Genomic DNA, 18361 nt, shown 5'->3' on the forward strand with positions numbered 1-18361 from the left:
CCATAAGATTTTTAAGGCAAGGGACATTTAGAGGTGATTTGCCATTCCCTGCCTCTATGAAGCAACTCTGTCTGACCCTGTTGCCATCATTAAAAGTTATAAAATATCTGTCTGTGTACTCTCAACATAGCATCAAATTGAGCAAGAGATCTAAAAGAAAGGGTGAATCGCAGTTCCTCTGTCCCTCCCTATGTGCATGCCCTGGTGGATGTTTGGTGTAGTGGGTAAGAATGGCGGACTCTAATCTGGAGAACCTGGTTTGATTTCTCACTCCTCCACATAAAGCCAGCTGGGTGACCTTGGACCAGTCACAGTGACCACCCCGTAGGGATAGGGAGGGGGCCCTTGGGGCAGCACCCCCCCCCCACAAAATGCGACACTCACAAAATGGCTGACTGCCCTGCCTGCCCCCACTTTTTGCCATAGACAGGCAATCATCAAGTCATGGAGGAGGTAGTATTTTCAGCAATTTTAAGTACCTGCTGCAAGAATGACAGACTTTTTCTATTCTTCATAACTATTAGTCATAGGAAAAGCTGTCATCCTTGCAGCAGGTACTTAAATTGCTGAAAATATTGCCTCCTCCACAGCTTAATTAAATTAATTTAATTAGCTGCTGTGATGAATTGCCCCATCAGGCTCCCTAATACCCCCCCCCCCAAAAAAAAATCCTGGCTGTGGGACCACAGAAGCATAGCTCTACTGAGGACCATGTGATGAAGTTGCTATTAAACCAGTGTAGTGAGAGTGTGATGTAGTTATTAAGAGCAGCAGACTCTAATCTGGAGAACTGGGTTTGATTCCCCAGTCTTCCACATGTAGCCTGCTGGGTGACCTTGGGTCAGTCAGTTTCTCAGAGCTCTCTCAGCCCCACTTACCTCACAGGGTTGTGGGGAGAGGAAGCAAAGGTGATTGTAAGCGGCTCCAAGGCTCCTTTGGGTAGTGAAGGGTGGATTATAAACCAAATCTTCTTCTTCTAATATAAGGCAGCCTCTTTAGCTTAAAATGTTATGAAGGAGTTCCATTATCTTGAAGTGTCTGCTCAAGTGTGCAGGTTGGCACATGGCAATGGCTGCTTCCTGCAGACCTCAAGAGTCCACCTGCATCGATGAAATCAGCATAATAGAGGCCCTCCAGCTTTCTCCCATTCCCAGGAGTTTTATCATCTTTCTCCTCCCACTGATCAGGTCATATAAGGCAGAAGATGTTTTTCCTAAAGTCTGCAGGAATTTTTTTTTCTGAAGTCTTTCTAGCCCCTTGCATCCTCCAAATATCTCTTCCTTGCTTGTTATCATCTGTCTAGCTGGAGGGATGAGTGTGTGTGTGTGACTTGACCATTTCATTGTGTCTGCTATTTGCATATTTTAAGGCTTGGTGGGTGAATCTGGCCAACAATTGATTCCCCACCCTCCCCTGCTTGTACTCTGCCAAGAGAGAAAAAATCTTTTGTAACTCAGTGAAGGTTTTACTCAGTTTAAACCTCCAAAGAAAAATGCATTTCTCCACAATGCTACTGCACTCGAAATTAGCTCTTCAGCTGCAAACCAGCATGGCTACCCTTTGAAATTATGTTATGTTATGCTGTTCCTTTCACTTCAAAGGGAAGATTTCAACTGAAATAAACATGGTATACTTTTCACAAAGTATTATCTACTTTAACTTACAGCAGTTTTGGTTTGTTTGTTTCGTAAATTACAGGATTTAGTCGTTCGTGTCATTTTCATTCTTGGCAACCTAACAGCAAGGAACAATCAGGCTCGGGAACAATTTTTTGAGGTGCAAGGAAGCATTAATACCCTGGTAACTCTATTCCAAACTCATTGTGACATTGACTCTAATAGTAAACCATGCAAAGATGATGGTGAATTAAGAAATGCCAAGCATCCTTCCGAAGCAGAAGATGTCCTTGTCAAACTTGTAAGAGTGATTGCCAATTTGTCCATTCATCCTAGTGTCGGTGCAAGTCTAGCAACTAACTATCAGATCGTGGGGCTACTTATTAAAGTGCTAGGTAAGAACTGATATTTTGTTTATTAATAATGAAGAATACTATAGGCTCCTTGTTGTGATTCATCAAATCCTGCTAGAGTGTGTGCTGAAATCAACATTAGTGTATAGGATACCATAGAACCCCCCCAATCATGTGTGTACTAGGAAGTGGAATTCTCCAGTATTCTCTTCTGCCTCAAAATTGTTATTCTTCAGTTGTCCAGGGTGGGGCAGTCTCCACATATGGGAAGTAGCTCCTTTCTGGAGGTAGGTGTTAACCTATGTTGTATCTGAACTAAACCCCTTGGCTGCAAGAGGGAACCTTTTAGAACTTTACTCTGGGAAAGATACCTCCAGGGAAAAAAAAAACACTAGGCACCAGGTTCATAATTTTATGAAAATGTTGTTAATACATGGCCCTTTTCAAAAGATTTCCTTTATTTCTATTCAGAATTCTCAAATCCATTCTTTGACACAAAGAAATGCATTGGGTATGCAGTTACATCTACTAACTTGATGGCTAACCATTACTTTTTAGTTAAAATAGCAGAAGCCACACAAAAGCATAGCAGCAATATATCTCACCACTCCTATGGAAACCTTGGTAGGAGAAGATCTCACCTTCCCCAGGTTCTATCTTGAGGTCATTTGCAAGAGAGAAGCAAGGAAGAGAGGGACTGCAAGTGCAGTCCTCTCAACCTGGCTTCTACTGGGCTTTTCCCTCTTCTTTTGTACGCCTTTCAGTGTATCTGCCCACCTCTTCTGACACCATCATAAGGCATCATCCTTGACCAGAAAAGTTAATGAATCAATAACTGGACATGGCATTTACAACTATTTTGGAATGGAGGTTTCCAGTACTTCACCATCCCACAGCATTAATATCTTAACCCGACCCAAACAGAAAGGCAAGGTGCTCAATAGCATCCAATACTCTTGACTGTTGTGAGCCATCCTGAGCCTGCTTCAGCAGGGAGGGCGGGATATAAATCCAAGGAATAAATAAATAAATCATAGTGAACAGCGCTAATCAAGTAATAATAATGCCATCTAGAGATCAAAATTGTATGTGTTTGAGATGTTTTTAATAACTTGTGATTTTATTGTAATGATGTAATTTTATGTTGTTTTAATTGATGTTAGCCACCTTGAGCCCGTCAGGGGAGGGCAGGATACAAATAAAATAAAAATAAAATTCCCCTCACCAATAACTAGGGGCTTTCTCTTTCCAAGGACATTTACATATGTCTCATCTACACTTCTTTGCCAAGGGCATCTTGATCTTGATTACTTCTGGATTTTCCCCTTGGCTTTACTTAACATTATCCTCTGACATCCATTTTAAATCTGAGCATCCGTTGTAGAGTTCACATTAGCTTCTATTCCATTCCCTGTCTTTCTACTATGACTCAACTTATGTCACGCCTAGGCTCATCACTGCCCCACTCCTGCTGTCTGTGCACTTAGTGACACGGCCGGGGTCTCAGAATTGAGCAGGAGATCAGGTTAATGTCACCCAGGTGGTCTCTCTGCCCCCACTGGTTCTGGCTTTCTTTCTCTTGGCTGCCTAGTACTCCAGCATTTCTCCTCTGACCCCATCCAGCCTCATTCTTTTATACTTTCCCTTGTTCTCTCCCTCTCCTTCTGTCCTGGCCCTATCCCCCTTTATCAGTAGAGATGCCCAGACACTGGGTGTCTCCATTTTCTTCTCTCTGCTTCCTGAGGGGCCCGGGCTGGCTCCCTTCAGCGTTGGAGCCTGGGTGAGCTTGCCTGGTGTGTGGCTAGGCCTGTCCTTCCCCCCGGGCTTCCCCCGTGGTGCTGCATTGTTCTTCCGTCGGTGGTAAGTGAAACAAACCTTCCATTTACTCCTGTAACACTATCAGCTCCACCTTACAGGCTTTTCCGATATCCCAACTGCTACCTCCTTCCTCTGCCTGTGTGCTGTTTTTATCTTCCCTTTAGTTCCAACTGAAGCTAAGCATTTTTTAAAATGGAAACACAGTTCTGCTATACTCTCTTGCTAGCTCCAGGTCCCAACTTCACAAGCCCAAGCAGCTCTTCTGGAAGCTCATTAAGAAAACCAGGCAACCTGCCCTGGCCTTCTTTCATTTCTTATCAGGAAATAATACTGAAATGAGCTGGGAGAAGATGAAGCTTCCAGCAGTTGGACTGTAGAAGCTGAAATTTGTGTCATACTGTTCCTTCACACATTTTTCTAGCCTTATTGACTTAAATGAAATGTACTCATAGGGTTGCAGCATGTTTATCACCAGTACAGTGGAAGAAACAGCATCAGTCATGAAAATGTCTGTGTGAAATGAGTTCATCGGATCCCACAGAAAACTTTAATTCACTTGTTTGGTCTACTCTTCTCAGTTGTAATATATGTAATTTAAATGCTGTTTTACACTAACTTAAAATTGACGGTTACTAAGACATGTTTGAAAGCTTCCCCCTTCCCCCAACTTCACAAGGCCCTGCCGTACGTAACACAGTATTAAGGTGGCAGTGTGAAGGACTTCCTTTTTTATTTGCTTCATTTATATCCCACTTTTCTCCCCAAAGGCAAACCCAAAATGGCCTGCAACATTTTCCTCTTCTCCATTTTATCCTCACAACCTTGTGAGGTAGGTAGGGCTGAGAGCGTGTGACTGGCCCAAGATCACCTAGGCAAGCCTTCTTGGCAGAGTGGGGATTTGGACCTGGGTTTTCCAAATCATACACCATGCTGGCTTCTTTCATTTTAGCAGGATTTAATGGCTACTCTCTTCTAGCTGAAAAACCAACAAGATCACATTGTAGTTTTAGAGTGGCCTGAAGAACAAACTTTGAAACCGGGAACCAAATTTTGCAGAAATTGTATTCACACGTAGCAATTTGGTGGCTGTTTCGTAGACTTCAGAATATTCTGTGCAATATACTTACTGTGGTTGTGCCTGATTGCTAATGTTTTGACAAAAGACTGATGTGTCATCTTTTCAAAATTATCAGAATACAAATCAGTTGACAAGTGCGAAGAGTTGGTTATTAACACTACTGCAACGATCAACAATTTGTCCTACTACCAAGTGAAAAATTCTGTAATCCTAGAGAAGAAATTATATATTGCAGAGTGTAAGTATTTATACTTGCTAATGCTGCAGCACTGGAACAGGATACACAGATTTTATTGCAGCACATGTACACTGTGAACAAGGTTTGACTAGGTGTGGCCAATACCAGCTATTTCACCATTTTGTAGATATAGATTGGTTTTAAGGCTCTTCTAGATGGTAGCTTCCTACATTCTCAATATAATGCTAGTGAGGTTAACCTTAAGTTTGGGAAGGAGAATCTTCAAAACTCTGAATTTTTAAAAAGTTTACAGCGTGCCTTCTGTGGAGTAGCAGCCTGTATACTCCCACAGGCCATCCTTCAGTTGCTGCTGCTGGCATACTAGGCATCACCAAAATCTCTGTGTTTTATGTCTATTAAGGGCTATCAACCACACAGTGCTTCTGTTTCTAACAGCCCTCCCAAGCACTGGGTTTTCCCTGCCCCTCTCCTCCTTAGGAAATAGTTAGAGAACAGAGGCACCTTTAAGACCAACGAAGTTTTATTCAAGGTATGGGCTTTCACGTGCATGCACACTTCTGATATATCTCGACATATTTATTGCTTGAACTGTTGTTCCCCTTTAATTAAATCCATACAGCTGTTGACCCTATATGCCTCTTTCTGTATATCCCCGGAGAGTTTTACACTCCATGGATCAACATTTGCTGGAAATCCCTGGTCCGAAAGAAGCCCATGTAGCCTCAACCTGGGCCTAAGGTTGAGCCCAGGGCTGCAGTTCAGTAGAGCCTGTAAGACAGAGCTGCTCTGCCAGGCTTTTGGCTGAGGCAGTGGGTGCTTCATCAATATGTGGCCTCCCTGCTGCAACAGCCTTGCTGAAATGATTCTGCTGAATCGACCCTCTACCTCAAGGGCATGTCATCTGTTTTTACCAGCTGGGATATTTAGGAGAAATTTACAAGATGTAATCTTATACTGCCTCTATTGTACTTGTTTTTTTAGTAAGTAAGACTTTTTAATTTTTTTAATTTTTTACTTTATATACTTATTGACTGTTGTTACCCGCCCTGAGCCCACAGTGGTAGGGGCAGGTTGTAAACCAAAAATAATAAATACATTTGTTCTTCCTGTTTTATCTCCGTATATCTTAAAACATCTTCATCGTGTTATATGCTGATTTGCTGTTCCACTTCTGTAAGTTTGGTTTTCTTTCATTTCATTGTATCAGAAGAAGTGTGCACACACACAAAAGCTCATATCTTGAATAAAACTTCGTTGGTCTTAAAGGTGCCACTAGACTCTAACTTTATTCTGCTTCAGACCAACATGGCTACCCACCTGGATCCCTCTCCTCCATAGTCTGTCAGTTCTGTTCCTCCAGCCCCATCTATGATTACAGAGTGTCTTACCCCTTGGGTTGAGTCCTACCAACTTTTCTGATATCACAAGTGGAAAGATAGCCCCCCTTTTGATTTCTGAAAAGGCTACGCTAGGATTCATGCAGACAAAAAGGCATGTGGGATAGGTGCTTTGGCGAGGAGAATTGCATGAGATTGCCTCTTTGTCTCTTTAGAGTTGAGATCATGCTGCTGTCACCTTTTCTCATGTTTGGGCTAGAATAAGAGGAAAGTGCAAATGTATGTCTCTATTGTACACCCAGCACATGAAGAGCATCTTTAATTTCTGTTCACCTTCCAGAATTTCTTTGCAACTGCATCCAGCTGGTGACCAGATTGGCTGTGTTCAGCTGACAACAAATACTAGAGCTAACTGTTCCCTAATGTGTAGTTTTCTTTTTATTCCCCATATCCCTCTTTTTCATCTGAGGTGTGTGCACTTTTCCTGAAAAACACTCTCTTGCTACTTGCAGAAACTTCGTTTAATTTAGCTGTAACAAAAATACACTTGATTGTTGAACTTAATGTGTCTTTTCCATTATTATTATTATCTTGCTGACAGTGCTTGTACAGTTATTAACAAGTAATAATATGGATGGGATTCTGGAGGCTGTTCGAGTCTTTGGCAATCTTTCCCAGTATGATGAAATCTGTGGCTTCATCGTTCAGAGAAAGGGTGAGTTCAAATACCATTATCAGGAATCAAGTTTTATACAATTGCACACTAGTCGCATCACTGCTTGTTTTCATTTAGGGGCTCTTGGACCAAATTAAATACTATATGAAAGCATGGATATTGCCCTTGCACAGGGTTCAGATTCAGATTCAGTGGTCCTGAACTTTGGGATCTAGATTCTAAGGTTTCCCCACTCTCTGCTGTTCCACGCCAAACCTGGAAAAATTCTGTGTAACATCAGAGCAGGTCAATAAATTGGAGCCAGAGTGAGCACAATTAATCTATGTGGTTATGGCTGTTATATGAGGCCCCACACAGCTATTAAGTCACAGGTGCAAATGAGTCTTGAGGGGGTTCAATGATGCAGTCAGAGCCCTTGCTAAAAAAAATAATAATAAAAAGAACAACGAATCTCAGTATAATCAAGAGTGGGTTAGTAGTAAAGCACTGCTGCAGCTGAATTGGCTTCAAAGGAGGGGCTGTGGCTTGGTGATAAAGCACTTTCTTCATAAACAAATGGTTGAAGGTTCAGTCCCTGGAATCTCTAGTTAAATAATCAGTGTCAGTGCTGGGAAAGATATTTTCACCCTGAGATCCTGGAGAGCCATTGCAAGTAGAAGTAGAAAACTAGATGGACCAACTGATCTACATAATGAAACTTCATGTTTCATTGTGATCATGTTGTTCTAAGATGCAGTATATCCAGTATACATGTGCATGCTCCATCATGGTCAAGGCCGGCCCTGCCACTAGGCAAACTAGGCAACTGCCTAGGGCACCAGCCTTCTGGGGGCACCATTTGGACACCCCCGTGTGACTTGGTGATTTTATCAGTGCAAGGGGGGCACCAGAAGTTAGCCTTGCCTAGGGTGCCAGACAGTCTAGGGCTGGCCCTGATCATGGCTTCCACCATGTGGAATCTGAGGCAGTCAGGGAGGCTCTGCACTTCTATTATTCAACAGAATATGTAAAATGAAATGGTTCAGGAGGGCATTTTATGCAAGGAACAGGGCTACAATATAATGGAATGGTTCAAGTTGGTTCTTTATAAGCAATGTTTCGATAACCTCTTGTTGCCTTTGTTTTGCTTACATTATTTGCCATTCTATTATCCTATCCCCACTTTATTGTTTGTCATACTTTGTAATCTGTCATAATTTTCACTGAGAATACCAGCTCATGAATAAAATTAATAGTTAAATAATAACTAGCATTAAGATTTTAAGAGTGCAGTATTTTAACACAGCAACAAGTAGAATGTCTAGATCAGGAGTGTCAAACATGCGGCCTGGAGGACAAATCAGGCCCTTGGAGGGCTCCTGTCAGGCCCCCGAGCAACTGGCTTGTGTCTGCTTCCTTCTCCCTCTGTCTTACTTCCTTCTGCATAACAGCTTGCTTTGCAAGGCTTGCTCATTTGCACAGGAGCTACAAAGCAAAGTCTCTATTTTCTCAATTGGTTGAGGCTCCTCCCTAGGGGAGGAAGAGGGGGGAGGGAGAGTTTGCTTTGCCAGGCTCTCAGTTGCACAGCAGAGCTACTGGGCCAAGCCTCTCTTCCTTCTATTGGCTGAGGCTCCACTCCCTCCTGGTCCCTGGGGAAGGAAGGAAAGAGCCAGAGCTTCCTTTGCCCAGTTCAGTGGATCCCCTGGGAGAAATACAAAGAAAGCACCTTTCAGACCAATAAGTGCTAATATTTTAAGCATGTTTTATTTTAAGATTTTTTTAAAAAAAAATCTTTGTGTTTGTGTCCTTTATAAAGTTTATATCCCTGCTACCGAATCTTAAGTAGGTTCACACACAGCCCAGCCCAACATGGCTCGGCCCAACAAGGTCTCATTTATGTCAGATCCGGCCCTCATAACAAATGAGTTTGACACCCCAGGTCTAGATAGTTGCGCGTTTCAAGCTGTACACAAACTACTAGTTCAGTGAATACTGTACAGATACTTTTACTTAAAAACAAGTCTGAAAAAGTTGTTTCTTATGAAATCCAGTGTACAAATTCATGATTGCATTACTCGATGCCAAAAATCAAGATGTCTGCTTTTCGGCCTGTGGAGTTCTTCTCAACCTTACTGTGGATAGAAGCAGGCGAACTATACTGAATGAAGGTGCAATTAAAAAGTGAGTGCAGGAAACTTGCCTAAGTAAGGGATCAAAGGAGATTTTCTAATTTTTTACTTTAAATTCACAAGGGGGTGGGGAGATTTAATCTCAATCTGCATTCATTACCTCCTTAAAGAAGGCTGTAGTCAACTTGCTTTGCTGAATTTTAAGAAGAGCTATAGAAAGGCAAACCTTGTGGATTGGGAATATTGGCTTTTTCTCATTATTATGACAGGTTAATTGATTGTTTAAGAGACTTTGGGCCTACGGACTGGCAGCTGGCTTGTTTGATATGCAAAACCCTGTGGAACTACAGTGAGAATGTTACTAGTGCTGGGTCCTGCTTAGAAGAGGAAGACTCCAACACCCTGTTAATTCTCCTAACATCATTTTTAGGTGAGAACTAAAACCCAGCCTCATTACTGTTCCATAATGTGTAGAGTTAAAATCAAGCAAACTATGATGCTTTGGGGAGGGTTTCTTTCTGGATCTCCTGCAGGCTTTTAGTCATGATATCTTTTTATTCACCTCAGTACCGGAGGCTAAGGAAAACATGTGACATTGACACCCTAGGTTCCCAGAGACCTCTCTGTGATTTTCTAGCTGAGAACCTTGAACAGACAGTGATGGGGTCTGAACTTTGTATTGTATTCATGCAAAGTAAATATTGTAAGGTTGCTCCAGTAGGGCTCTTAGGTGTGGTGGCATTTTAAATTTCTGTTTGCAGTAATATTGTGGCAGGAGATTTCTAGACCGACAATTTGTCTTGTCACATGACAGCAGCTTTAATGAGAGGTTGTTTAAAATGGCCGCAACTTGTTTACTTCTTTATGTGTAGCAGTCCTTTGCAAATTCATTTATTACTTTCTAAACATTGATGCCCTGAGATCAGGTAGATCTTTCTGTCTTGAACATTCTTAGGGTATTATGAACTATATTATTACTAAGCATAACATTTATTTCCAAGTTTTTCATTTTACATACTTTGTTACTTTTCTAGTAGCACTTTGATTCCTCCATACTTGATCGTGAATACCATAACTGCAGCACTGTTATCCTTCTTGAAAACTTAGTTTATTTATGGTTGACCATTTAAACTACTATTTCTTGACTGGTTCATTAGCAGCCTGGTATTTTCTTCTAAGTTACTAGAAAATATACATACTAATTTCTTATGCATTCATAGGTTTGCATGGAATTTAAAGTTGTGACTAATTAATATGGCAACTTGCCATAGAGTAGTCAGAAAAAGCTTCCACAGGACAGGCGTGAGTAGAGTAATTCACTTGCAGGAGTTAGCTTTCATGTACATACCTGGAGCTTTTTCATATTTTCCAGCATGAAACAAAATTATGTATGTACATCTAGCTGCTTATGTGATGTGACTATAATAGTTTAAGTATATGATTTTTAGACTTTACTGATATAGGTATTCCCCTTCTCCCTGCAGATGAAGAATTAGCACTGGACTACAATTTTGACATTGATTTAAGGGATTACCACAAACTGTATTGGGAATCAGAGTTCAAACCTGTGGCACAGAAGCTTCTCCAGAGAATTCAAAATTGAAACTCATTTTTATGTCCTTTAAATATTAATTTGAAGGTGGGTGGTGTTGAAATAATTCAAGGACACCGCAAGGGCTGTTTCAGTGAAAAATGGTCCTCAGATTTTTTTTTTAATATACCTTCTACACTGCATAACGCCTTTGCTTAAATTTCCAGTAAGATTTGAGGATACAAAAATAAACCATCTACGTCATCAGGACTAAGTGCTTTTTTGAACAACTTAAAGCTAATGTGTACTTGACTATAGCTTTGTTAGAGGCTGACAGAACATTACAAATGCATTTGGGTTGGAACTGGGACGCTGGCTCTGCTGCCATGCAACTAATGCGGTGCCAGCAGGACATGGTGGCAAGCCTGCCTGCTACCTCGTTATTCTCCCTCTCATTATATTTCATTGGGGGGAGGGGCTTCACTTGTTACAGTATTACCACATGCATCAGGCTTGCTCTACAGATTCATGTTCTTTTAAAATCCACTGCAATAGATCTTTCCCCCAAGAGTGTGAAGGAATGATGGTTCCATATTCCGTGGCAGGGAGTAAGAGCCCCACTTTTTAATAATCAAAAGGACACTCCTATTTAGGTTAGAATGTGGAAAAAGCCATTCACAGTATGATAGAATGGTGGAAAGGAGGCATAAACAGTGGTTTCAGAGCTTATTTGTTACCAGGTGATGCAGGAATTCAATAGTAAATCTGTCTTCCTACACAGCAACAGTAGGTTTAAAAACGTGTGTTTCATACATGTGGAATTCAGAAGTGTTTTTGGTGACATGTTATTGACTATTGCTCAGATAAAAGTCCTTGATACAGTTAACAAAGGGTAATACATTTATTCAGGTCAGCATGTTTTATATGTGGTGTTCTGCTACACAAGAACGTCTCATTCCCTGCGGCTTGATACCACCAACTTTCTTACCATGAATTCTGCTCAGCCACTGTTGTGGTTAACATGTTGCACATTCAAATATGTATCTGCCAACCTGTCCCTTGCAGATGCTTTCCGCTTAAGCTTTAACAAATGTAAGTTAAAAGGTTTCTATATGTTACCCTTTCGCTATTTATGATCAATAGTATGTTACTTCAACACGTGCTTTTCCCCTTTGCACAAGTTGCAGTTTTAAAAGGAATACTGAAAGAATTTATCTCTAAAAGTTTTGCCTTAATATGTTCAATAGTCTAAGTTTAGAGTTTAAGGTTCTAAATACAAATTACCTTTATTCATGATTCTTGATGGGCTGCGTCATGAGGTGATAGAACTGGCTTTGTTACTGGTGTGTTCCTCCCTCCTACACCACCATTTTTGGAAGAAAAGTTACTTGAACAAATCTTAACTTGCTCTACTAGCGCACCTGACAAATATGCACCATTTGCTCCTGAGTTGTTTACCTGTGCTTACTTAAGCCCATAACAGAGATGGACTTGAGAAAAACTGCTAGCTGAAATCCTTGCATAACTTCATTTATCACACTTCAGCACTAAATACAGAAGGCACATACTCCTCCTCCATCATTAGCTGTTGTTTAATAATCAGCTTCTCTGTTTGCAGATGGGCAAGTCCTGTCTAGTTGAAAGAGACTTCACAGATGAAATGTGTGGAAAGGATATTTCAGTCAAATTTTAACACTGTGCATGTAGCCTATGGTTTTGGGGTCAGCATAAACCTTGTACTTTTTGAATAGAGGAAATAGCAGCTGCTTCCTGTTAAACGGTCAAGGATTGCAGTTTAGCCTTTTGTTCTTTTCCCTGAAGCATAAATCTCTTATACAGCAAAGATTCGTTGCTTTGTTCTGCAATGGGCAATAGTAGTTCAAACAAAAAAAAAATCCTGAGAGGAGAAAAAGGTTTATTTCATAATTCAGTAATACTGAGATTTGAGAAGCAGTTCACGCTCATACAAAAGTATCCAAAAAACCAGTTGTATACCAAACTTGCAGTTAATGTTTTATACCATTTTCCTACTTAAGCTGCTGCTAAGTGACAGACCATAGCTGTGAGTAAGCAGTGTAGTAAGGGGTTGCTTGATAGTCTGAAATCACATTCTTACAATGTAGCTAGCTTCCTAGGAATAACAGAAAGAGAACTACACTCATCCTTGTTCCCAAGTATTTAGCACATAGTTGCAGACTTAGCAGCTTTAAAAATTCCCATCCCTTCTCATTCTTATATTAACCACACTACTATGAACAAGTCCAAGCCACTAGCATATTTTAAAACTAAGCAACAGTATTTAAAAAAAATCCTGTTGCAATTATAAGAGTTAGTATGGCATACAGTAGGGTTATGAGCAAGGACTTTATCTAAAACCATATCAAATATAGGCTCAGACAATAGCAGTGCTTATGTTCACTTGTAGCTTAATTGGAATTGCTAGTCTCTTCATTCCACCAGCAAATACAGCAGCATCAGAACATTCCTAAAACAATTATTCTTGTATCAAAAGCCGAAGTCCTCAACTTCTTGTGCTCCAGATTTTATCTACTTGCAGCAGTACAAGATCTGCATAATTAACTACTTTGCTACCATGAATCATGGTTTCCTGTGCTACCAGAAGCAAGGCTGTAGTGATCAGGGAGCATGTCTGCACAGTTGTGTCCCCCTACCACCACATCCAGCAGCAGCAGTAACATTCTATCAAGGGAAGAGCTGAAACTATAGAAGTTATGGCACAATGGGTCTCAGCTTTTAGCCACCACTGATTCAGGAGCTTGTTACCATTCTCTGGTAGGTAGAATATTCTGCACCTTCCATCACTGTTAACTGATGTTTCAGGTCATGTAGCGAGTAATGGCTCTCAGAACATAAAGCAGTTCAGCCTGCATCCGCGCTTCTATAAGAAGCAAATTGACATGAACCTTTTAAAGAAAAACACATACAATGAATTAGTTTTGAGTGAATTCCATGTTCACAGAATTGCTATTTTTCATAAGGCATGCATCATTTCTCTGATTGAAGTATCAACCATGGCCAAATTCATAAAGACAGTGCCTTCCACGCAACTGACTTCAGAAATACAGGAAATTTATAGGGTATCATCCAAGGAATATGTGGACCTACTAGTTACATGCTGCCTTGGTGGGACAGATGCATACACAGCTTCCATGATTTGCACAATTATAGTGACTTGTGCCTGCTGAGACTAAACTGGCTGTAGATCAACATTTAATTCCTTATAGTAGTATAGTGCTGTTGGAACATGCAGTGATATCTACAAGGACCCAGCTAACTGAGGTATCACTAAACCTAAAGTTTCCTTTTAAAATCGAGTTTACAGAAAAAAACGTAAGAAAGTTTGATGATCCACTGTATATAGGCATCACTGGGGAGTATTACTTCAAATACTTCAGCTGGGTGTGCAAAATGAAAGTGTTCCAGAAACAAGACCAAGCTGCATGGGTTTATAGTTTGGTTTAGTTAGTAAAATCTATAAACTTGCTAGAGATATGTGGAACAGTGTCTGAACAACTGCTACAATCCTAAATCTAGTGTGCTAAGAAATAATGTGGAAATACTTTCTGGAGAAATGATAAAGATTTATTGTTACAAAACATGAGATTATTTATGGCAACTGCAATTTAACCAGTATGAGGTCCTTAGCCTCCAGAATTGCTTAGTGACACCACTATGCAACCTAACAAGTAAAACATATGCATGTAGAATATACCTTCTCAGAGTGTTTGAATTGCCTCCAGAAGCTATCATACATTCTTTTTGTGGTCTTTTCAGGCATACAAACTACAGTTTTGATGTAAACTTTAAAGCTGCGGTCCAGTAGCTGGTTAATTTCACCATAATCATAATCATCATATCTGTGTGGACAACAGGGAGATATTCTTTTCTGAATTACTGATGCTTATCTTTCTCAATATATAATTAATCATATAGCAACGTCAAAAATAAATACAGATACCGAGCAAAAAATAAGGGATTCTGATGGAATTTGTACTAGCTCCATTGAAACTTCAGCCATATCTTCAGCACAGCTGCATGCCAATAGCCTTCTGAATACTTCTGATGCTTCTCCATGGATATCAATACAAAGTTTTTTCTTTGGTTCTTTTGCTCTGCTTCCCATAATTCCTTTAATAAGTTCCTTAGAAGACCAGGCACCTGGCAATGAACTAGCTACTTGGCCCACACATTTAATTTGTTTCCTGCCACTTCCTAGCCATTCACTATTCTACAATGACCGGCTTCCTTAATATCTCCACATTATTTCCCAACAGCAGGTCTCCATTAAAAAAAGTAATAAGATGACTGGCTTTACCAAAGCATAAGTTCCTATCCTAGGAAACTGATAAAGCATTATTCAGCTATTATGTTCCTTTGCTCTCCAGCCAAGTCATTTAGATATAGGATCAATTGCAATTTAGATACAGGATCTTGATGTAACCTAATCTAATAATCTGTATTTATAGCAAGGCATGTGTAAAGCTCATAATAGCAGTGCTATTTACCAGAATGAAGACGAGAGCCTAAGTAAACCTAGTCATTACACACAGGGATAACAGGACCAACCTTATTCCAAACATACAGTGGATATAATTCCAAATTGCACGTCTAAGCATTGAGGTATCCACATCTTTATGCATGGCCATTGTGTTATAAGTCAGGTTGTAAGCAATATGAAACTTCTCATCAATCAGCTGCCCCACATCTGGATATAGACGATTTACCAGTGAATATCCATGGTCCTCCCATGAATACTCCTTAAAGACAAAATGGGTACAACAAATATTTTAAAATTTAACTTGAGAATAATGTTAATGGTTTAGGGAAGTATTCTCTTATATACGTAGGATAACAGTAAAACCCTCTAAATGGGCCAAATGTAATGCATGATTAGAATACAGATTACACAGTGCATTCTCTAGAGCAAGAGTGTTGAACTCATTTGTTATGAGGGCTGATCTGACATAAATGAGACCTTGTTGGGATGTGCCATGTGTGTCATAAAATGTAATGCTTAGTGATGGAGATATAACTATAAAGGACACAAACACAATTGAAGATTTTTTTTAAAAAAAAACCAAAATAAAACATGCTTAGCACTCTTAATTAGCACTCTTGCAATATTTTGTTTATTTAACAGTCTTTTATAACTGATGCCTCTTGTTCTGAATTATTGCATCAAAATCTGGAAACAATGCTTGTGCTGTAGCAATCTTGACTATGCTGTTCAGGTGTGTGTCTAAGTTACAAACGTACTTTTAATTTATTGACATTAATTGAAACAAGGGAGGGAGAAGGAAGCAAATGACAGTGAGTTGCTTGCGAGCCTGATTCAGCCCATGGGCCACATGGGCTGTTCTAAAGCTTGTAACAATCTTGATTATGCTGTTCAGGTGTGTGTCTAAGTTACAAACCTACTTTTAATTTATTAACATTCATTCTAGAAATCTCATGGTCAATGCTTTGAGCCTAAGACCCAGAGGAAAACATGAAATGGCTGGGCATTGCGAGCTTTTGTACATGGCTGGTCAGCCAATGGAGAAAATAGAGGCTTTGCTCAGGAGCTTAATTGAGCAAGCCTGGCAAAGCAAGCTGTGATGCAGAAGGAAACAAGGGAGGGAGAAGGAAGCAAATGACAGTGAGTTGCTTGCGAGCCTGATTCAGCCCATGGGCCACATGTGCAACTCCCTGTTCTAAAGCTTGTAACATAAAATGCTACCTGAGCATGCAACGTAGGCACATGCATTCCATGCCTGGAGAAATCCTTGTAACCATAACTCGTATCCTCAAAATGGCGAGACACATCTCTTGTTGGTGCCATTTCTTCATCCTCTGTTAAAAACGTAAACCATTTTTAGTAATACAGAAAGCATTAAACACAGAAGCAAACTGCAGAATTATAATGTGCTGTCAAATCACAGCTGACTTATGATGACCCCATGGTGTTTTCAAAGCAAGAAACATTCAGAGGTGGTTTGCTATTGCCTTCCTCTCTGCTGCGACCCTGATATTCCTTGGTGGTCTCTCATCCAAATACTGATCAAGGCCAATGGAACTAGCCTGGGCTGTCCAGCATGAGTATTATAACAGACAAAAGGAATTATAATAGACAATGTATAACCAGCATAGGAAAAAGTTTCCAGACAAAGAAATTTCAGTTTCAACTATTACTATTTCAAGTAGTAGTTCTTTTTCAAAAACATGTAAGAGACTAGAATTTCCCCATAAAAGGTATGCTTTTCCCTTGATGGCTTTTATACATACCCCAATAGTCAATAGATTGGACAGGAGATAGGTTTTATCATAAACAGGAAGAAATCCAGCCTATGTCCTGCAGGGGGTACCTAGAGTGAATCTAAGATTTGCAGCTAATTTGTCCAGGGAACCATCCACAAAAAGCCAGTTATCAAGGCAAGGATAGACTGTATCTTAATCTTATATAAGAAATGACTACTGAAGTACACTTTGTAAACACCCTAGGTTCTGTGGCCAAGCGGAATGGGAGTGCTGTGTACTCACAGGCAATCCCTCTGTATCTAAATCTCAGGTCTTTCCTGCAGGCCACATGAATCAAAATATGAAAGTAGGTATCCTTCCAATCTAATGTTGTAAAACCAAACATTAGTCCTTGTTACCACATGAATGGACAACATTTTGAATTTTGACATCTGTAAATGCTTATTCAGAGATCTCAGATCCAGAATGGGCCTCTTGCTTACCCCCCTTTTTATCAATCACAGAGTACTCAGATGGGGGGAAAAACCTGAGTCACTACCAGGGATAAGCTTTGTAATGGTTCCTTTGACATGAGGGAAGAGACCTCTTGTGACAAGAAAGGCTGAGGTATTACAGAAGGAATTACTGAGGACTGAAGTGGAGGCAGTGATTTAAACTCCGAAAATAACCTTTATTATCAGTAACACATACCAAGCATCGATAATTTGGCACATCTGTGAAAAACCTTTGATAACCCTTCAAAGAACAATTTGTCCAACCCTGGCCAGGCAGAAAGGTGTTTGCCTCTGGGTTATTGAGAAGGATTCTTTCCCTTTTGCTTGCCCTGCCTCCTGGTCTGAGATTGCTACCTATAGGTAGCTCTATAACTCTGCTGATGGGGCAAGGGGTATCTATAATCTGCAAAACAATTGGATGTCAACTGCTGATACCTTTGCTTATATGGGGGTGTTTTGAAGAAAATAAAGACACTGCAGAGAACATGAACACTGAATTGTAACAAGAGGCTGGTAACCTTGAAGGAAATAGGAATACTCCTGAGGAAGTTTTTTTTTACAAAATGAGCCTATATCTGGGTGCTCACTGGATGGACCTTTCTTGTAATATTTTAAGGCTGTACTTCTTTATAATGTGTACAAAAGATTTATGTGACTTTTAAAAAGGTTTTACTAAACATTGATAGCCAGTATATTACAATATTTGTTTTTCAAACTGCCTGTAATATGAACTGTGATCCCAGATTGTTGGTTTTTCTGCTTGTATTGATGCTGGAGATGAAGTAATTTGGCCCAAATGGCCATGGTTATATCTTGAATCCCTTGGAGCATAGGAAGAGCTTTGGGGCCAGAATCAGGGCTGTATAAAACTTTCATTATTGGGTCTGTTGGTT

The 18361-nt window shown here is 40.2% G+C and overlaps 2 protein-coding genes across 4 annotated transcripts in view; one reads left to right on the top strand and one right to left on the bottom strand.

Moving 5' to 3' along the window:
• The window catches only part of ARMC2 (armadillo repeat containing 2), a 74532-nt gene extending 63549 nt beyond the window's left edge, over positions 1-10983 (top strand). The window contains exons 13-18 of the mRNA XM_060237921.1: positions 1699-2011; positions 4981-5103; positions 7003-7116; positions 9108-9237; positions 9455-9615; positions 10670-10983. Of these exons, the coding sequence (XP_060093904.1) occupies positions 1699-2011; positions 4981-5103; positions 7003-7116; positions 9108-9237; positions 9455-9615; positions 10670-10788 (960 nt within the window). The 3' untranslated portion in view covers positions 10789-10983. The remainder of the gene's footprint in view (positions 1-1698; positions 2012-4980; positions 5104-7002; positions 7117-9107; positions 9238-9454; positions 9616-10669) is intronic.
• Positions 10984-12614: 1631 nt separating this feature from the next.
• SESN1 (sestrin 1) overlaps positions 12615-18361 on the bottom strand; it is a 62955-nt gene continuing 57208 nt past the window's right edge. For all 3 annotated transcript variants that reach the window (XM_060237931.1, XM_060237947.1, XM_060237939.1), the window contains 4 exons: positions 16457-16569; positions 15304-15494; positions 14450-14594; positions 12615-13640 (listed from right to left, as the gene is read on the bottom strand). In XM_060237931.1, the coding sequence (XP_060093914.1) occupies positions 13554-13640; positions 14450-14594; positions 15304-15494; positions 16457-16569 (536 nt within the window). In that variant the 3' untranslated portion in view covers positions 12615-13553. The remainder of the gene's footprint in view (positions 13641-14449; positions 14595-15303; positions 15495-16456; positions 16570-18361) is intronic.

This window comes from Heteronotia binoei, chromosome 1 (genome assembly GCF_032191835.1).
Source record: "Heteronotia binoei isolate CCM8104 ecotype False Entrance Well chromosome 1, APGP_CSIRO_Hbin_v1, whole genome shotgun sequence".
NCBI classification, from domain to species: domain Eukaryota; kingdom Metazoa; phylum Chordata; class Lepidosauria; order Squamata; family Gekkonidae; genus Heteronotia; species Heteronotia binoei.